General features: G+C 40.0%; 1 protein-coding gene across 9 annotated transcripts in view; it reads left to right on the top strand.

Annotated features, from left to right (window-relative positions):
- Hectd1 (HECT domain E3 ubiquitin protein ligase 1) overlaps positions 1 to 18,235 on the top strand; it is an 89,354-nt gene that overhangs the window by 55,603 nt on the left and 15,516 nt on the right. For 2 of the 9 annotated variants that reach the window (XM_048362192.1, XM_048362187.1), the window contains exons 25-30: positions 2,151 to 2,846; positions 3,453 to 3,674; positions 6,043 to 6,176; positions 8,375 to 8,497; positions 14,140 to 14,296; positions 17,633 to 17,855. In XM_048362192.1, the coding sequence (XP_048218149.1) occupies positions 2,151 to 2,846; positions 3,453 to 3,674; positions 6,043 to 6,176; positions 8,375 to 8,497; positions 14,140 to 14,296; positions 17,633 to 17,855 (1,555 nt within the window). Of the gene's footprint in view, positions 1 to 2,009; positions 2,847 to 3,452; positions 3,675 to 6,042; positions 6,177 to 8,374; positions 8,498 to 14,139; positions 14,297 to 17,632; positions 17,856 to 18,235 lie in introns of all 9 variants that reach the window. The other 7 variants (XM_048362191.1, XM_048362186.1, XM_048362189.1 and 4 more) reach the window with 4 other exon arrangements.

Here is an 18,235-nt window from a genome sequence, read left to right as displayed (position 1 = left end):
CTTTGTTAAAAGTCATATTCAGTGGTCAAGGACCACCCTTGTTTTACCCGTAAAACAAAAAAATAAGTACAGATTTTGGTAAGTGCTCTAAAATAAGTTATCAGCATGTTTTGGGGCCAATTCTTACAATGCCCAACTCAGTTTTATTTGGGATTGGGGTGTCTTTTGAGCCTTACTTTCTCAGACTTTTTTATGTAGCAGAACAGATAGTAAAATGTTGGTTCTTCAGAGGTTATTTCAGCATACAGAATAAATTGAAGCAGTTGAAATCACACCTAAGCTACTAATGTAGATTTGGGGCAGTCAGCTTTCCTTTCAAAGAACTCACGTGCAGATAATCCCTGCAGGTAATTCACTATTATACCCCTATTATACCTCTCTGAACTTCATCTTGAACGTATATGAACTTGGTATATGGGTGGCTGTGTGATTTGGTATGTCATTGCATGTGTATGCTAGAGTTCGCACCTGTGTATCTATGAGTCAAGTACTTTTAGGCTTATGAAAGCTTGTTATACTTTAAAAGTAATTTTGGCTAATGTGTTGTATTTTCCTCTAGAATAGTAATAGCCTGTAACACTAAGATCTCTATTAACTTACTCTCTAATAAGCAATTTCTTTTTTGCTCTTGGGATTTTATTACTTTTTGGTTAAAAAATATAATTTTCTAAGTACAAGTAAATATAGATTAAATGTCATTATACTCATTTGTTCTTTATGTGTTATTAGCTTTATTTAGCATATAGGTTTCAATAAAAGAGCTTTGCATGCTTTTCCCCTTTTGTTTAAAATTTTTCTGTGCTTAACCAAATTTATTAAACTTAAAAAAATCAAGTAACCATTGAACTTTGAGAACACAACCGAAATGCTAACTTAATATTTTATTTGAGCTAACCTAGATTTTCTACAAGTCATATATGAATATCTATATCTATAGGATTTAGCCCAACCTTACAAATCATTGTAATCTGACATATTTTAAAGGAATTTTTATTTATTTAGCAATTTTTAAAATTTCACTTTCTTGTTGAAGTTGAATAGGTATTTTGAAATTTTAAAAACATTCTTCTAGGATCTGGGAATGTAGTTCAGTGTTAAGTAGTTGCCAAGTAATATTTAAAGACTGGGTTTAGGGGCTGGCAATATGGCCTCGTGGCAAGAGTGCTTGCCTCGTATACATGAAGCCCAGGGTTCGATTCCCCAGCACCACATATATAGAAAACGGCCAGAAGTGGCACTGTGGCTCAAGTGGCAGAGTACTAGCCTTGAGCAAAAAGAAGCCAGGGACAGTGCTCAGGCCCTGAGTCCAAGGCCCAGGACTAGCAAAAAAAAAAAAAAAAGACTGGGTTTAATCCCTATGAAAAAAAGGAGAAAAGCAAGTCTGTTTAAAATGTAGCATTATAGGGCTGGGAAAACTAAGACTGGGCTGGGAATGTGGCTTAGTGGTAAAGTGCTCGCCTAGCTTGCATGAAGCCCTGGGTTCGATTCCTCAGCACCAAATATATAGAAAAGGCCAGAAGTGGCATTGTGGCTCAAAGTGGTAGAGTGCTAGCCTTGAGCAAAAGGAAGCCAGGGACAGTGCTCAGGCCCTGAGTTCAAGGCCCAGGACTGGCAAAAAAAAGATGTAGCATTATAAATGTACATTGATCCTTATATTGTTTTAAAATATCACTAGTTTTATACAGGTCAGGATTAAGTAAAAGAGATAGGAGAATTTTAAAGATTTAATTTTAGATACTTTCTAGAAATGTTGTTTACAACTCATATTTAAAAGTATATTTTTTTGCTAGAGTTAAATAGTACAGAGCATAAGATAACAAGGATAGCCATATAGGTTCATATATTTCACACTGATCACTCCAACAATTAACATGTTGGCTGGCAGAAATTGACTAGAAATTAAGAGAATTACAGCACAGATGAAAAGCTGATCCCATATTGTGGAGCTACTGTCTGACACGCTCCTATCTGCTTTCTGCTGGGTCTCACAAACTCCTGTCCCTTTCCAGGCTGGATTGATGTCACCTGGGATGCTGGTGGCTCAAACTCTTACCGTATGGGCGCAGAAGGAAAATTTGACCTCAAGCTTGCACCAGGGTACGACCCTGATACAGTGGCATCACCCAAACCTGTTTCATCCACTGTTTCAGGCACAACGCAATCATGGAGCAGCTTGGTGAAAAACAACTGTCCAGACAAGACATCTGCTGCTGCAGGCTCCTCAAGTAGAAAAGGAAGCAGCAGTTCTGTGTGTAGCGTGGCCAGTAGCAGCGACATCAGCTTGGGTTCGACCAAAACGGAACGGAGATCAGAAATTGTAATGGAACACAGTATAGTTTCAGGAGCTGATGTCCATGAGCCAATTGTTGTTCTTTCATCTGCTGAAAACGTCCCTCAAACAGAAGTAGGGTCATCTTCCAGTGCAAGCACAAGCACCTTAACAGCGGAAACGGGAAGTGAAAATGTTGAAAGGAAGTTAGGCCCTGATAGTTCTGTTCGTACTCCTGGGGAGTCTAGTGCAATATCCATGGGAATTGTTAGTGTTAGTTCTCCTGATGTTAGTTCAGTATCTGAATTAACTAATAAAGAAGCAGCTTCACAACGACCCCTTAGCTCTTCAGCAAGTAACAGACTGTCAGTGAGTTCTTTGTTGGCTGCTGGGGCCCCTATGAGCTCTAGTGCAAGTGTACCTAACCTGTCCTCAAGAGAAACATCTAGCTTGGAGAGTTTTGTAAGGAGAGTGGCAAACATAGCACGGACTAATGCCACGAACAACATGAATCTAAGCCGAAGCAGCAGTGATAACAACACTAATACTTTGGGGAGGAATGTGATGAGCACAGCAAGTAAGTGAGCTTTCCTTATGGGACCCGATGCCTTTTCTACTTTGAGGGTTGCCAAGTGTAGGGTCTCTTGTTCAGTGTGTGCTGGTTCAACTATTTAACTAGACTGTTAATCATGTAAGATACAACTTCAGCAGATTTAGTACTCCAGGAATTGGAAGAGACAGTCTATAGAATGATTCTAAGAATTCAGATCAGCTATAGGAAAGTCTCTTGTCCTAAAAGGATATCAAACAATGTTACTTCTGTTTTTTCACAGCTATATAAGGCTTTATTGCCCTTTTGTAGTGCTTCTGTTTAGTCCCTGGATGGGTTTTAGTTATTTAATTTTATTTTAAATTTCTAATGGGTCAAAGTAATTCCCTTGGGAAATACATTAGGAATTACTTCTATTGTTTTCTTTTTAAGAAGCTAGGCTTAATATTTTGAAAATATTTTGCTATTTAAAACAAGAATTTTTAGTTGGATTTCAGTTGGGTTCCCAAAGTTGTTTTTCAACCTTTTCATTGTTAGTATGCTTTATGACCTTTTGAAAATACATCTATTTGTTTTTCTAAGGTTCCTACAGTGTTAGCTATTGATACTGACTTGCTTCATTTTCATCTTTAGCTTCTCCTCTTATGGGTGCTCAGAGTTTTCCTAATCTGACCACACCTGGCACTACATCAACAGTGACCATGTCAACATCCAGTGTTACAAGCAGCAGCAATGTAGCTACCGCAACGACAGTTTTATCAGTGGGTCAGTCATTAAGTAATACTTTAACCACCAGCCTCACATCAACCTCTAGTGAGAGTGACACAGGTCAGGAAGCAGAATATTCCTTATATGGTAAGTTGCAGCCTAAGGTAAAGATACTTTTAGGTATTTACATAATGATGCCTTTATTATATTTTTCTCTTGGAATACTATAGGCTTTTGGTTAAAAATAATTATTCCTCTGGATGCCAGTAGCTCATGCCTGTAATCCTAGCTATTCATGAAGATAAAATCTGAGGATCACAGTTCAAAGCCAGCTCTGGCAGAAAAATTCACGAGACTCTTACCTCAGCAGCAAAAAGCCAAAAGTGGAGGTGTGGCTCAAGTAATGCAGCATCAGCCCTTGTATCCTGTGGAATTCAAGCTCTAGTACTGGCACACAGATACAGACACACACACACACACACACACACACACACACACAATGATTTATCTTATAAATATGCTGATACTTGTAATTCTCAGTGACTATGTAGTACTTAAAGTTACCTAATGGTAAAGAAAGCAGACACTGGCAGCCTTTGGGTGTCATCTTTCTTTGCCTATTGTCCATAATGTATTTGAACTGCTGAAGATCAAGCTTGTACATGCTAGGCAAATACTCTTACCAGTGAACAACTTCATCCCTACCCTTTCCCCACTTTTTTGATCTGATAGTGGGGCTTAACCTCAGAGCTTCAAACTTTGTTTTTTTTCCCCCCACTCCTGGGCTTTGAGTTCAGGGCCTGAGCACTGTCCCTGTCCTGTTTTCGCTCAAGGCTAACACTCTACCACTTGAGCCATTTCTGGCTTTTTTTATGTATGTGGTGCTGGGTAATCGAATCCATGGCTTCATGTATGTGAGGCAGGCACTCTGCCACTAGGATGTATTTCCAGCTCAGAGCTTCAAACTTTTGCTTAGCTTCCTCCCCCCCCCCCCCCCAAGGTTGGCATTCTACCACTTGAGCCACACTTCGATTTCTTGGCCTTTTACTGGTTAGTTGGTGATAAGGCTCTCTCAGATTAGTCTGCTTAGGTTGACTCTGAACCTTGACCCTCACATCTCAGCCTTTTGAGTCAGTAGGCTTACCAGGTATGAGCCATCTGTGCCAGGCCCTTTAAAAAAAAAAAAATTTGAGACAGGGTCTTATTATGTAGCCCAGGCTTTCCTTTTCATAATCTTACATCAGTCTCTTGGGTGTTGAGATTACAGGCGTATAGTACTATGCCCATTTTCCTTTTTAAAAAAATTTGGCAGCAGCAGGCCTTAAACACAGAGCCCTGTGCCTCTTGGCTTGCTTACTAATGGCTGGCACTCTACTAATTTGAGCCATGCCTGTAAACCTATTTTTGCTTGTTATTTTGTTTATTTATTTTTATTTTTTATTTTTTTGTTGCCAGTCCTGGGGCCTGGACTCAGGGCCTGAGCACTGTCCCTGGCTTCTTTTTTGCTCAAGGCTAGCACTCTGCCACTTGAGCCACAGCACTACTTCTGGCCGTTTTCTACATATGTGGTGCTGGGGAATTGAACCCAGGGCTTCATGACTACAAGTCAGGTCTTCTTGCCACTAGGCCACATTCCCAGCTTTGCTTGTTATTTTGAAGGTGGAATCGTGTTACTTTTCCTGTCATAGCTGGCTTCAAATCTTGATCCTCGGTTTTTACACTCCTAAATCAGCTATCTGTATCTGGCTGTATTTTTCAAATTTATTAAGTAATAGAAAGTTTTGTAGATGTAGAAAAAATGAAAACTATCTAATTACTACCTTCCAAATATGATTACTAGGCAACTGTTTTCATGTTTTGCTATTTGTGTTTGTAGACTGACTGGGATTTTAAACTGTGGGCCTTGTGCTCTTGCTTAGTTTTTTGTTGAGGCAGATACTCTTACCTCTTGAGCTGTAGTTCCACTTCGGGCTTTTTTTTTTTTTTTTTTGGCTAGTCCTGGGGCTTCAACTCTGGGCCTGGTTGCTGTCCCTGAGCCTCTTTTGCTATAGGTTAACTCTCTACTACTTGAGCCACAGCACCACTTCCAGCTTTTTCTGTGTAGTTTATTGGAGAGTCTCATGGGCTTTCTTGTCTGGTCTGGCTTCAAACCTGGATCCTTACATCTCAGCCTCCTGAGAATTACAGGTGTGAGCCACCAGCGCCCAGTTCACTTCTGGCTTTTTGGCTAATTAGAGATAAGCGTCTCTCAGATTTTTTCTGTCTGAGCTGGCTTTGAACTGAGATCCTCATCTCAGCCTCCTAAGTAGCTAGAATTATAGCTATGAACCACATGTTTTTGTGTTCAACAAAATGATAATATCTTTCAGCCAGCTCTTTTTTTTTTACATTATTACATTTTGCAAATACTTTCAAATATTTGAAATAGGCTTCTACAACATTTACAATGGCTGCCAAGTCAGGTGCTGGTGGCACCTTATAATTATATTGACAATAAGGTTTGCATTTTTCTTAGATTTTCTTGATAGCTGCCGTGCTAGTACTCTGTTAGCTGAACTCGATGATGATGAGGATTTACCTGAGCCTGATGAAGAAGATGATGAGAATGAAGATGACAATCAAGAGGACCAAGAATACGAGGAGGTTATGGTAGAGAGAATCCCCTACTCTCTTACTAAGATATGCTGTTAATAATTAAGAGAGGGACAGAATGAATGTATAACTCAGTGATAGTGCACCAGTATAAAAACTACGATTAGTTTAAGAAAAACATTTTTAATCAGTCTGTGTATTTTAACAATACTAAAGTTTCACAGTTGTTTGTCTTTAAGTAGTTATACAGAGAGATTTTAATTCAACAAATCAGTTTATAAGCATAATGCATCTTGACCAGTGTCACCCTACCATTGTTCTCCCCATCTTTTCCATGCTCTCAAGTTACCTGATTCCATGTTCAAATATCTACTGAAAATAATGACTGTATTTGCCCACCTTTTCTAACTTCATTTATCTGCACCTTTTCTCTTGGCTCTCCTCTTGACAAAACATGTTTCAACTAAATACTATTTCTTTTGTTAAACGTGTTGGTTTTCAGAGGAGTTATGTGCTTTTATTTTAATAGGTTTGAAGATGTATTAGAGGCAACTGTGCTAATATAAAAAAATGCAATTTTCATGATTCCTTAACAAAAAAAAATTTTTAAAGACTTACTATTTTATAGGCATTCATTAGGCTTAACATGGAAAAATGAAGTAGAGGCATAGAAAAGTAGTTTGTTTATATTATCATGGTTAAGTAGAAAAGCAAAGACTCAAATCTAGGCAGTGTGATTCAGAACTCAGTAGTTAGCCACTGTGATTCTCTTACTCACAGAAGTTTGCATCTCCAAGCTGGGCGTCAATGACTCACGCCTGTAATCCAATCTGCTCAGGAGGCTGAGGATCAAGGTTTAAAGCTAGCCCAGGCAGGAAAAGTCTGTGAGATTCTTATCTCCAATTAACCACCAGAAAACTGGAAGTGGCACTGTGGCTCAAGGGGTAGAGCACCAGTCTTGAGCTAAAGAGCTCGGGGACAGCGCTCAGGCCGAGTTCAAGCTTCAAGACTGGACCCCCCCCCCCCCCCCCAAAAAAAAATTTAAGTTGCAACTCCATATATCTTTTAGTTGTTTGTATATTAATAGTAATAGAATTTGAACTCGGGGCCTTATGCTTTACTGAGCAAGTGCTACTACTTGAGCTACTCCCACCAGTCCCTTTAGCATTTGTCATTTTTCAAGATAAAGTCTTGGTTTATGACGGAGAAGCTGTTTTATACGGTGATCTTCTGTGTGCTTCCATTTTGCTGAGAGATCAGATGGATGCCACACTGCTCAGCCATTGACTGAGGTAGACCCTCTTGGACTTTTTATTCCCAGGCTGGCTGAAACTGCAATCCTAAGTATTGGTTATTATAGACTTAAAGCCACTGTACGTGGCTTTCAGATATTCTTTATTGTAACTATCTATATTTAAATTTTAGTAAGTATAAAAAAACTGTTGAGTTTTTTTTTTTTTGTTTTTTTTTTTTTTTTGCCAGTCCTGGGGCTTGGACTCAGGGCCTGAGCACTGTCCCTGGCTTCTTTTGCTCAAGGCTAGCACTCTGCCACTTGAGCCACAGCGCCACTTCTGGCCATTTTCTATATATGTGGTGCTGGGCAATTGAACCCAGGGCCTCATGTATACGAGGCAAGCACTCTTGCCACTAGGCCATATCCCCAGCCCCAAAAACTGTTGAATTTCAATCATAAGTCTTTTTAATGTACATTACTTAGAAAACCCATTAGCAGTTTTGTATGGTGGCATACCACAACTTAGCAAGATCGTGTCTCAGTTTGTTTTTTTTCCCCAGTCTTGGGGCTTGAACTCAGGGCCTGGGCACAGTCTCTGAGCTTCTTTTGCTCAGGGCTAGCACTCTATCACTTGAGCCACAGTACCACTTTCAGCCTTTTCTGTTTATATGGTACTGAGGAATCAAACCCAGAGCTTCATGCATGCCAGGCAAGACTCTCCCACTAAGCCACATTCCCAGCCCCCTGCCTCAGATTTTTAAAGAAGGACTGGGAGCTCAGTGGTAGACCATTTTCTAGCATTTGTGGTGCTTGGTGCAGTCCTAGAATTGCTAAAACACAAAATGAAACAGAATCATACTACTATGTTTCCTTTGAATTTAAAAGATTCAGTTCATAACTTTTCTGAAGATGGCTAATGAAGATAAAGGGTTTAGTATTACTTTTGTTTGTTATTGCCAAATGCTAGAGATGCTAATGGATCAAATAATTAGATGTGTCTCCTGGCTTTTTTTTGCTATAGATTCTAAGACGTCCATCTCTGCAGCGTCGAGCTGGCTCTCGCTCTGATGTAACACACCATGCTGTCACCTCCCAACTACCGCAGGTCCCCCCTGGAGCAGGAAGCCGACCTATTGGGGAGCAGGTATTACCATGTGTACCTACCCTACATTGTACTTTTTACTTTTACAGGAAAGCATCAAGCAGAATGCGTAAATGTCTAGAATATGTGCAGGAGTTAGAAGAGGTTATGAGGAAAGAGCTACCAAAACAAATATAGAAGGAAACTTCTGTCACTACTTAGGCTGAAAATTTATCTTGGTGTGGTAGTGAGAATCATAGAACTTGGAGAAGTAGTCTTAATGGCTAACACTGATCACTAATTGCTAGGAATAATTCTCAGTACTTTATACATATTATGTATTTTTGACAACTCTTTGAGTTTTGTTACTAGCTTCATTATTTTTTAGCTGGAGTGATAGTAATGGTTGGTCTAGGATACAAACCAGGATATCCTTACACAACTAGCAAATGTTAATTTGATCTTTTGTAATAGTTAATTTTATGGGCTGGGAATGTGGCCTTGTTGGTAGCGTGTTTGCCTCACATACATGAAGCCCTGGGTTCCATTCCTCAGCACCACATATATGTAAAAAACCAGAAGTGGTGCTGTGGTTCAAGTGGTAGAGTGCTAGCCTTGAGCAAAAAAAAAAAAAAAAGAAGCCAGGGACAGTGCTCAGGCCCTGAATTCTAGGCCCAGGACTGGCAAAAAAAAAAAAAAAGTTTGAAGCTCTGACTTTAAGCCCCACCATCATATCCAAAAAGCGGGGAAAGGGTAGGGATTTATAGTTCACTGGTAAGAGATAATTTCAATTAGATATTAAAACTGTTAGATTTAATGTATTTTATTGTTTTACTTTAACAATTATCTACACCTTTTATATGTAAATAATTCAGTGTGAAGTTTACATTTGGAAAAAAAAACGCAACTTAGGAAGTTTCATGCATTATAAGAATCAGATTACTTTTGGAATGAGGAATTTTCAGAATGTCTTTGGACCTTTTTTTATTTTTGCTTAATTTTTTGTTCATCATGGGGCTTGAACTCTAGGCCTGGGTGCTATCCTTGAGTTCTTCAGCTCAAGGCTAGCACTCTACCACTTGAGCCACAGTGCCACTTCCGGGTTTCTGGTGGTTAATTGGTGATGAGTCTCACAGACTTTCCTGCTGGACTGGCTTTGAAGCATGATCCTCAGATCTCAGCCTTCTGAGTAGCTAGGATTACAGGCGTGAGCCACTGGTGCCTGGAAAAGATTATTTTAGTATAATGGTCAAATTAGAGAAAAATAGGAAAAGAGAGATAAATAGCTTCTCCTGCAAGAAATGGGAGATGTAGACATAAAATAGCAGCTATTGCCTGCTGTCTTTATTCTTTCTGAGCTGGTGGAATACACGTGAATATAGCAACTACAAATTATTAGACAGTGGTTCTAGGTGGCAAAGATAGGTGCTATTGATTTTAAATATGGAAATGTTACTGAGTTTACCTAAAAACAGGGACACTATTGGTGTTTTAGAGCTTAGCTTCCCCAGATGGGCTTTCTAACTTTCCATCTCTACCCATTTTTCAGAGTTTGTGGGGGTTTTAAAGCATTTAAAAGGAGAAGGCAAGTAGCTATTCTTAGGTCTCTTAGTCCTTGTAATTTAATATTCAAAAGGAAATATGATCTTAACTGCTTTTTCAGCTGCTTTCTGCTTAACATCTGAGTTTGGACCATTTGTTTTTGTTAAAAATAATGTATTTTCCCTGTCTCCTTATCCTACTTCACTTCCCCTCTGAACAACTTTGGTCTGTTTTAATTTTAAAAGGGATGTACTAGAGGGTAGATAGTCCATCTTTGGTATCTGCTTCATGCTGAGAACGGACTGTTTACTTTGCCTGGAAAAGAGACTCCAAACGTAATTTTTGTAATTTTGGAGATGACATAGGAAATTTAGTTGGCAGAAACTCAGTTGACTAGATGCTGTATTGTAACCCGAAGATGATCAGGACCAAAAGAAATTAAAGTGGTTTTGTGAGTGGGTATGGATGCTATGACTAGGACTTAAGCTCAGAGCCTACGCACTGTCTCTTAGTTTTTTGCTCAGAGCTGGTGTTTTATCACTTGAGCCACAGCTCTGCTTCTGACTTTGTAAAAAAATTGTTTGTGAGGGCTGGGGATATGGCCTAGTGGCAAGAGTGCTTGCCTCGTATACATGAGGCCATGGTTCAATTCCCCAGCACCACTTATACAGAAAATGGCCAGAAGTGGCGCTGTGGCTCAAGCGGCAGAGTGCTAGCCTTGAGCAAAAAGAAGCCAGGGACAGTGCTCAGACCCTGAGTCCAAGCCCCAGGACTGGCCAAAAAAAAAAAAAAAATTGTTTGTGAGAGATACGAATCTTAAAGACTTTCTTGCCTAAGGTAGCTTTGAACTGCAGTCCTCAGATGTCAGCCTCCTTTGTAGCAAGGCTTACAGGCATGTGCCACTGGTACCTGGCTATTCTTTTAACTAAAAGAAATAAACCAAAGTTTATGAAAACTGTTCTTTAAAAGTAAAAAGTAATAAAGAAAAAAAATAAACAGTAGCTGGGCTGGGAATATAGCCCTAGTGGTAAAGTGCTTGCGTCATAGCATGAAGCCCTTGGTTCGATTCCCCAGCACCACATATATAGAAAAGGCCAGAAGTGGTGCTTTGGCCCAAGTGATAGAGTACTAGCCTTGAGCAAAAAGCCAAGGACAGTGCTCAGGCCCTGAGTTCAAGCCCAAGGACTGGGAAAAAAACAAAGAAAAGTAAACAGTAGCTGAGTAGTGTTGGCTCATGCCTATAATCGTAGCTACTCAGGAGACTGAGATCTGGCTATCATGGCTCAAAGTCAGCCTAAGAGAGACTTATCTCCACTTAAAGGCTAGAAGTAGAGGTGAGGCTCAGGTGGTAGAGTGCCAGCTTTGAGCAAAATCAACTAAGCAAGCAAGCTGCCCTGAATTTAAGCTCCATAACTGGTGAGCGTGCACACACACAAAGTAAATCATACTGTCTGTATGGATAGTGCATGGGTTTCACATATTTTATACACCTGCTGTCTACAGAACGAGTGTGATAAGTGATAGCTCTATATAGTAATGCTTGGCAACCTTTCTTCTTTATTTTTTATGTGATGGTGGTTAGGTTAGTTACTTTTTGTACCAAATGTTTTACTTTAATAAAGTACTTGGAGGGAGGAGGTCGATTTTAAATTTTAACCTTTATGAAAATAAGATTTTTTTTTTTAAATGCTAGTCCTTAGGGTTGAACTCAGGGCCTGGCATTGTCTCAAGTCTGCTGCTCTATCACTCAGTAGCCACAGTGCTACTTCTAGCGTACTTGGTTAATGTAAGAGTCTAATGGATTCAGGGTTGGGAATATGGCCTAGTGGTAAAGTGCTCGCCTTGTATACATGAAGCCCTGGGTTCGATTCCTTAGGACCACATATATAGAAAAAAGCCGGAAGTGGCTCTGTGGCTCAAGTGGCAGAGTGCTAGCCTTGAGCAAAAAGAAGCCAGGGACAGTGCTCAGGCCCTGAGTTCAAGCCCTAGGACTGGCAACAAAAACAAACAAAAAGAGTCTCGAGGACTCAACTTCCTGTGCTTTCTAGTGAGTACCACTGTTGGATTGGCTCACCCCTTGTCCCTCCATTTCTGTGGCCCCCTTTACCCTCCCAAAGACAGATAAATGAACAAATATGACAGAAAGAAAGAAAGCAATACCAAAGGAAAAAAAAACCCTCACTTCCATTTCCTGCCTTTCATTTCAATAAATACTATTTTATATGATGAGAGGCACATAGGCACTGGCATCTTTGTGTTCTTCCCCTAAGAATTTTTTTCACTGAGAACACTTTTTTTTTTTTTTTTTTTTTTTTGGTCAGTCCTGGAGCTTGATCTCAGGGCCTGAGCACTGTCCCTGGCTTCTTTTTGCTCAAGGCTAGCACTCTGCCACTTGAGTCACAGCGCCACTTCTGGCCATTTGCTATATATGTGGTGCTGGCGAATCAAACCCAGGGCTTCATGTATACGAGGCAAGCACTCTACCACTAGGCCATATTCCCAGCCCTTGAATAAGAACTTTTAATGCCATGTCTTTCCTTGTCCTTACATACAAAATGGAAGGCATATCTAAATCTAGAATTCCTTGAGCTAGTACATAAGTAAGCCTTTTTGTTTAAGAGAATTTTGTTGTTTTTTCAGTTTACTCCAAGTATTTACAGTACAGTCCTAGATTGCTTCATAATGGGGCTTTGTTGTTGCTCCAAGACTAGGAATGTTAAAACAGTAAGTTAAAGTATTGAATCTTAATTCTTCTGGGTGTTTTTCTAACCCTGGTTAATATGGAGTGTTAAACTTTGGCATCTCCCTTCATCTTTTTTTTTGTTTGTTTTGTTTTGTTTTTTGCCAGTCCTGGGGCTTGAACTCAAGGTCTGAGCACTGTCCTTGGCTGATTTTTGTTCAAGGCTAGCACTCTGCCACTCGAGCCACAGCTCCACTTCTGGCCTTTTCTATATATGTGGTGCTGAGGAATCGAAGCCAGGGCTTCATGTATACTAGACAAGCACTGTACGACTAGGCCACATTCCTAGTCCCCTTTTCATCTTCTAAAGGCTATTTCTCATTAAAGAGATATACTCAACTGGATGTGTCATGTCTGGTTCGCAGGATTTTTTTTACCTGTATTAGAGAAGTTTTAACCACAGCGTGCCCACAAATTGATCTGCCATGTGCTGCCTTGGCTCTGAGAGGGGATGGGGCTGATCCAGGGTCATCTCCTACAGCCGCTGGGACACAGCCCATTCCTTTCCCTGGCAATGGCATATCCATGATGGCAAAAGTGACCCATCTCCCAAGCAAGACTTAATGGGGATAGTAGTAAAGAGAGTTAAACTTGAAAGGTTAGTGATAAGTGCAACAATTCCAGGGAAGACAGTGGAGAAGTAGCTCCAGTCTTCAGTCATAGGCCATATAGTGTTTCATTTGACCATATCTGAGTTACTTGGAAAGCTGTGACAACCAATTGGTACCATAGAATGGCTAGGAGCAGAACTTCTCTTTCTGATCCCTTTTCTTTTTGTCTGTCCTTGCGTCTGTGCCTCCTCTTGTTAGCCTGTCCCAAAGAGGAGACAGAAAGCTTCCACTGTGGCTGAGAAAGCTTCCACTATGGCTGACAAGAATTTAGTGACCGAAAATTTTCTTAAGCTCAACACATTCCATAGGTGGGATTCAACCCCTAGCAGAAGCACATTGTTTTCTGTCACCAGAGGACGGATGAGGGGTTCCCTCAATTTCCATACAAAAACCGCCGGTTCTTAAGACCTACTCACAGAAAGCATTTCAGAGTGCTTCACAGAAATGACAATCTCACAAGGTTCAAGATTTAGCAAGCATTTATTTTAGTACAGTGGTGGTTATTTTAGTGTAAAAGTAGGGCGAGAGCTGGGAATGTGGCCTAGTGGTAGAGTGCTTGCCTAGCATGCATGAAGCCCTGGGTTCGATTCCTCAGCACTGTATATACAATAAAGGCTGGAAATGGTGCTGTGTCTCAAGTGGTAGAGTGCTAGCCTTGAGCAAAAAGAAGCAGGGCTAGTGCTCAGGCCCTGAGTCCAAGCCCAGGACTGGCCAAAAAGAAAGGGAGGGGGATGATAGAAAATAAGCAACACTTCCTTCCTTCCTTCCATACAGGAAATGGAGTTAAAGACTATATGTGGTTATTTTAATAGGAAGAAGAAGAGTATGAAACGAAAGGAGGACGCCGGAGAACGTGGGATGATGATTATGTGCTAAAGCGGCAATTTTCTGCTCTAGTCCCGGCTTTTGATCCTAGGCCAGGTCGTACTAATGTCCAGCAGACAACTGACCTAGAAATTCCACCTCCAGGTACAGTATAGTTTATTATTTTTACACTATAAGTTAGATAGTTTTATATAATTGGAAAAATGAGGCACTGCTTTATTTTCAAATTATAAGAAAAAAATTTAAAGCTATCAGGTTTTTTTTGTTGGTAATGGTGGTCAAGGGCTTGAACTCATGGACTATGCACTGTCTCTGAACTTTTGCACTCTACCACTTTGAGCCACAGAGCCACTTCCAGTTGTCTGGTGGTTAATTGGAGATAAGAATTTCACGGACTTTCCTGCCTGGGCTGGCTTTGAACTGCTGTCCTTACATCTTAGCCTTCTTAGTAGCTAGGATTACAGGCGTGAGCCACTGGTACCTGGCATCTCTATTGGTTTTTATGACTTTATTTTATTTTATTTTTGTGGTATGGGGGAATATAACTTAGGGTCTAATGCATGCTAACCACACATTCTACCGCTGAACTACATCTCCCAGCCCACAGATTATTTGAAAAAGTTTAAAACACCTTGTGTTTTGTTTTTGTGCACACTTTTTTCTTTCTTGGCGCAGTAATCCTGGGGTTTGAACTCAGGGCCCGGGCACTGTCTCTAAACCTCTTTTGCTCAAGGCTAACACTCTCATTACTTGAGCCAGTGCCACTTCAAGCTTTTTCTGTTTATGTGGCACTGAGGAATCAAACCTCAGGTTTCACACATGCTAGGCGAGCACTCTGCCACTAATCCACATTCACAGCTGGTACTTGTACAAATTTTTAAAACTTAAGTTTCATTTACAAGTGGGAAAGTTTTTTTTTGCCAGTCTTGGGGCTTGGACTCAGGGTCTGAGCACTGTCCTTTTGCTTCCTTTTGCTCAAGGCTAGCACTCTACCACTTAAGCCACTTCTGGCTTTTTCTGTATTTGTGGTGCTGAGTATCGAACCTAGGGCTTCATGCATGCTAGCACTCTTCATGCTAGGGCTTATCACTCTACTGCTAAGCTACATTCCCAGCCCAAAATTGCTAAAAATTATTTTTTATTGACTTTGGAAAGCTATCTATTGGCTTTATAGTTATGGCCTTGGCAGTCACTTGTCCTGGTTGACAATTTTATCCCATAAAACTGTTTAATAAGGTATGGCAGACATCTTTTAATGGGCTCCCTAAAGATGTCTACTTTCTGACTTTTAGAACTTGTTATCTGAATGTGACAAAAGTAACCGCAAACAATAGTTATTAATAAGATGGGGAGATTATATTTGATTATTAGGTAATTCCAATTTAATGACAGCAATCCTTTTAAGGAGACAGATTAGTCAATCAGAGAAAAATGTGAGTAAGGAGATAGCAGTCAGTGATAGGGGGTGGTAGCTAAGGGTGGACAGCCTCTCGAAATAAAAGAAACAGGGAACCCCAGACCCTTGTAGAGACTTGAGAAGGAATAAAGAACTGTGAGATAGTAAATTTGCATTGTTTTAAACCAACCAGTATGTGGTAGGTAATATTTTATATAGACAATAGAAAACTAACACATCGGGCCAGTCTCCTAAATGATTTAAACTTGAATTTCCACATCTTTTGGTGTGTGGTGGTGGTGGGGGGAAGTTGTGGGGCTTGAACTCCAGGTCTGGGCGCTGTTCCTGAGCTCTTTTACTCAAGGCTAGCACTCTACCACTTTTAGCCATAATACCAATCCCAGTTTTCTAGTGGTTAATTGGAGATAAGAGTTTCACAGAGTTTCCTGTCTGGGCTGGCTTTGAACCTCAATCCTCAGTTCTCAGCCTCCTGAGTAGCTAGGATTATAGGTGTGAGTCACGAGTGCCTGGCTTCAACATCTCCTATTTGGAAAGAATAATAGTCCCAGTTTGGCAAGATAGTTAAGAGTAAATGAAGTACAGTAATATGCTTAACATGGTACTTGATGTGTGTGCCTTAGTAAATATCAGATATTGGAATTAGTACTTGCTTCTTAAAATGACTGAAATTGTTTAATCAATAGAGTATTCACTCTTTGTAGTATAATATTTTATGGGGAGAATGGATTTAGGCTGAATCAAGATGTTCTAAGAGGGCTGGGAATATGGCTTAGTGGCAAGAGTGCTTGCCCTCGTATACATGAAGCCCTGGGTTCGATTCCCCAGCACCACATATATAGAAAATGGCCAGAGGTGGCACTGTGGCTCAAGTGACAGAGTACTAGCCTTGAGCAAAAAGAAGCCAGGGACAGTACTCATCCAAGCCCAGGACTGGCCAAAAAAAAATATGTTCTAAAATTTCTTTGAAAAGGAAACTACAGCAGAAAGTATGTAAAACTTTTTGGCAACATATTTCATGTCTTCTGATAAAGTGTCATGTCCATCTCCACCCCCCCCCCCCCAACACACACAACTCAGGGCCTGAGCACTGTCCCTAGCTTCTTTTTTCTCAAGGCTAACACTCTACCACTTTGAGCCACAGCGCCACTTCTGGCTTTTTACATATATGTGGTGCTGAGAAATTGAACCCAGGGCTTCATGTATGTGAGGCAAGCACTCTACCACTAGGCCATATTGCCAGCCCTAACGTAATTTTTGTCAGTAGTAGTTCATACTAAAGCATATTATCCCTGCATTTGTAATATACTGATGAAATACACAGTATTATTGATATTGCCAAAAAATTGGAAATTTGATGTGTCCTATAATGGATATGATTCAATTGAAGTGTTGTGGAATGTTTTTTCAATGAGTAATAAAAATATTTCAGCCAGGATGGTTCATGACTATAATCCCTGTAACTTGGGAGGCAGGGTTATTAAGAGGAATGTGGTTTGACAGCTAGCCTGGGTAAAAAACATGAGACATTATCACCTAAAAGAGCTGGAGGCATGATGGCTCAAGTGGAAGTAATACTATGCATATGTTTATCTCATATTCAGTTATTTTTAAGTAAAGTTTGACTGGTCATTGATCTAGACAGAGTACATGGTTTTCTCTGAAGTAGAATTTATAGATACTTTAAGCTTTCTCACATAGAAAACGAAAGCATTTATTTTCAAATGACAACTGGCTGTATTCTTGTATATTTGCTTCTTGACTCTGCCTTTGAATAACCTAAATTTAATTATTTCTATTGCAAAACATAAAACAGTGGCTTAAGTGGTTGCAAGCATGAAGTCCTGAGTTTCAATTCCAGTTTCGCACAAAATAAAGATATTTACTTAGAAATACGTATAGATAAGACAAATGTTTATGGCAAAAGTCTTTAAGTATTTGACAGAATTTAGTCTGTCTGCAAAAGAATTTAAACTTCATGTAACCTTGTTTTTCAATGCAGTATTCTTTCTGAAATGCTTGTTTTTAATATTATTCCTTTAATATGAATGTCTTCAAATTCATAGGAACACCTCATTCAGAGCTTTTGGAAGAAGTTGAATGTACTCCCTCACCTCGATTAGCCCTCACTTTGAAAGTAACTGGTCTTGGAACAACTCGTGAAGTTGAATTGCCACTCACCAATTTCAGATCAACCATCTTTTATTATGTCCAAAAATTACTTCAGTTGTCCTGTAATGGCAATGTGAAATCAGATAAACTTAGGCGTATTTGGGAGCCAACATACACGTAAGAGATTTTAACTTAATGTTTTTAAGTAGATATTGTCATCACATGTGAACCCAGTAGCATTCTTGTTCTGTTACTTGCAGGAACAAGGAAGAACCTTTTTGATCCCAAATACAGAATGGTTAACTCTTAGAATTTCAGAACTAATTTCAACTGACTAGCCACGTACCGGTGTTGCATGCCTGTAATCCTAGCTAGCTACTCAGGAGGCTGAGATCATAGTTCAAGGTCAGCCCAGGCAGGAAGTGAGGCTAAGTCTTAGCTCCAATGAAGTACCAAAAGAACCAGAAGTGGAGTTGTGGCTCAAGTGGTAGAGTGCCAACCTTGTGCACAAAACCTCAAGGATCCTTATGTAACTGTAACCCCTCTGTATACCACCT

This window comes from Perognathus longimembris, chromosome 14 (genome assembly GCF_023159225.1).
Source record: "Perognathus longimembris pacificus isolate PPM17 chromosome 14, ASM2315922v1, whole genome shotgun sequence".
NCBI lineage: Eukaryota > Metazoa > Chordata > Mammalia > Rodentia > Heteromyidae > Perognathus > Perognathus longimembris.
This window is presented reverse-complemented; position numbering and strand designations above follow the sequence as displayed.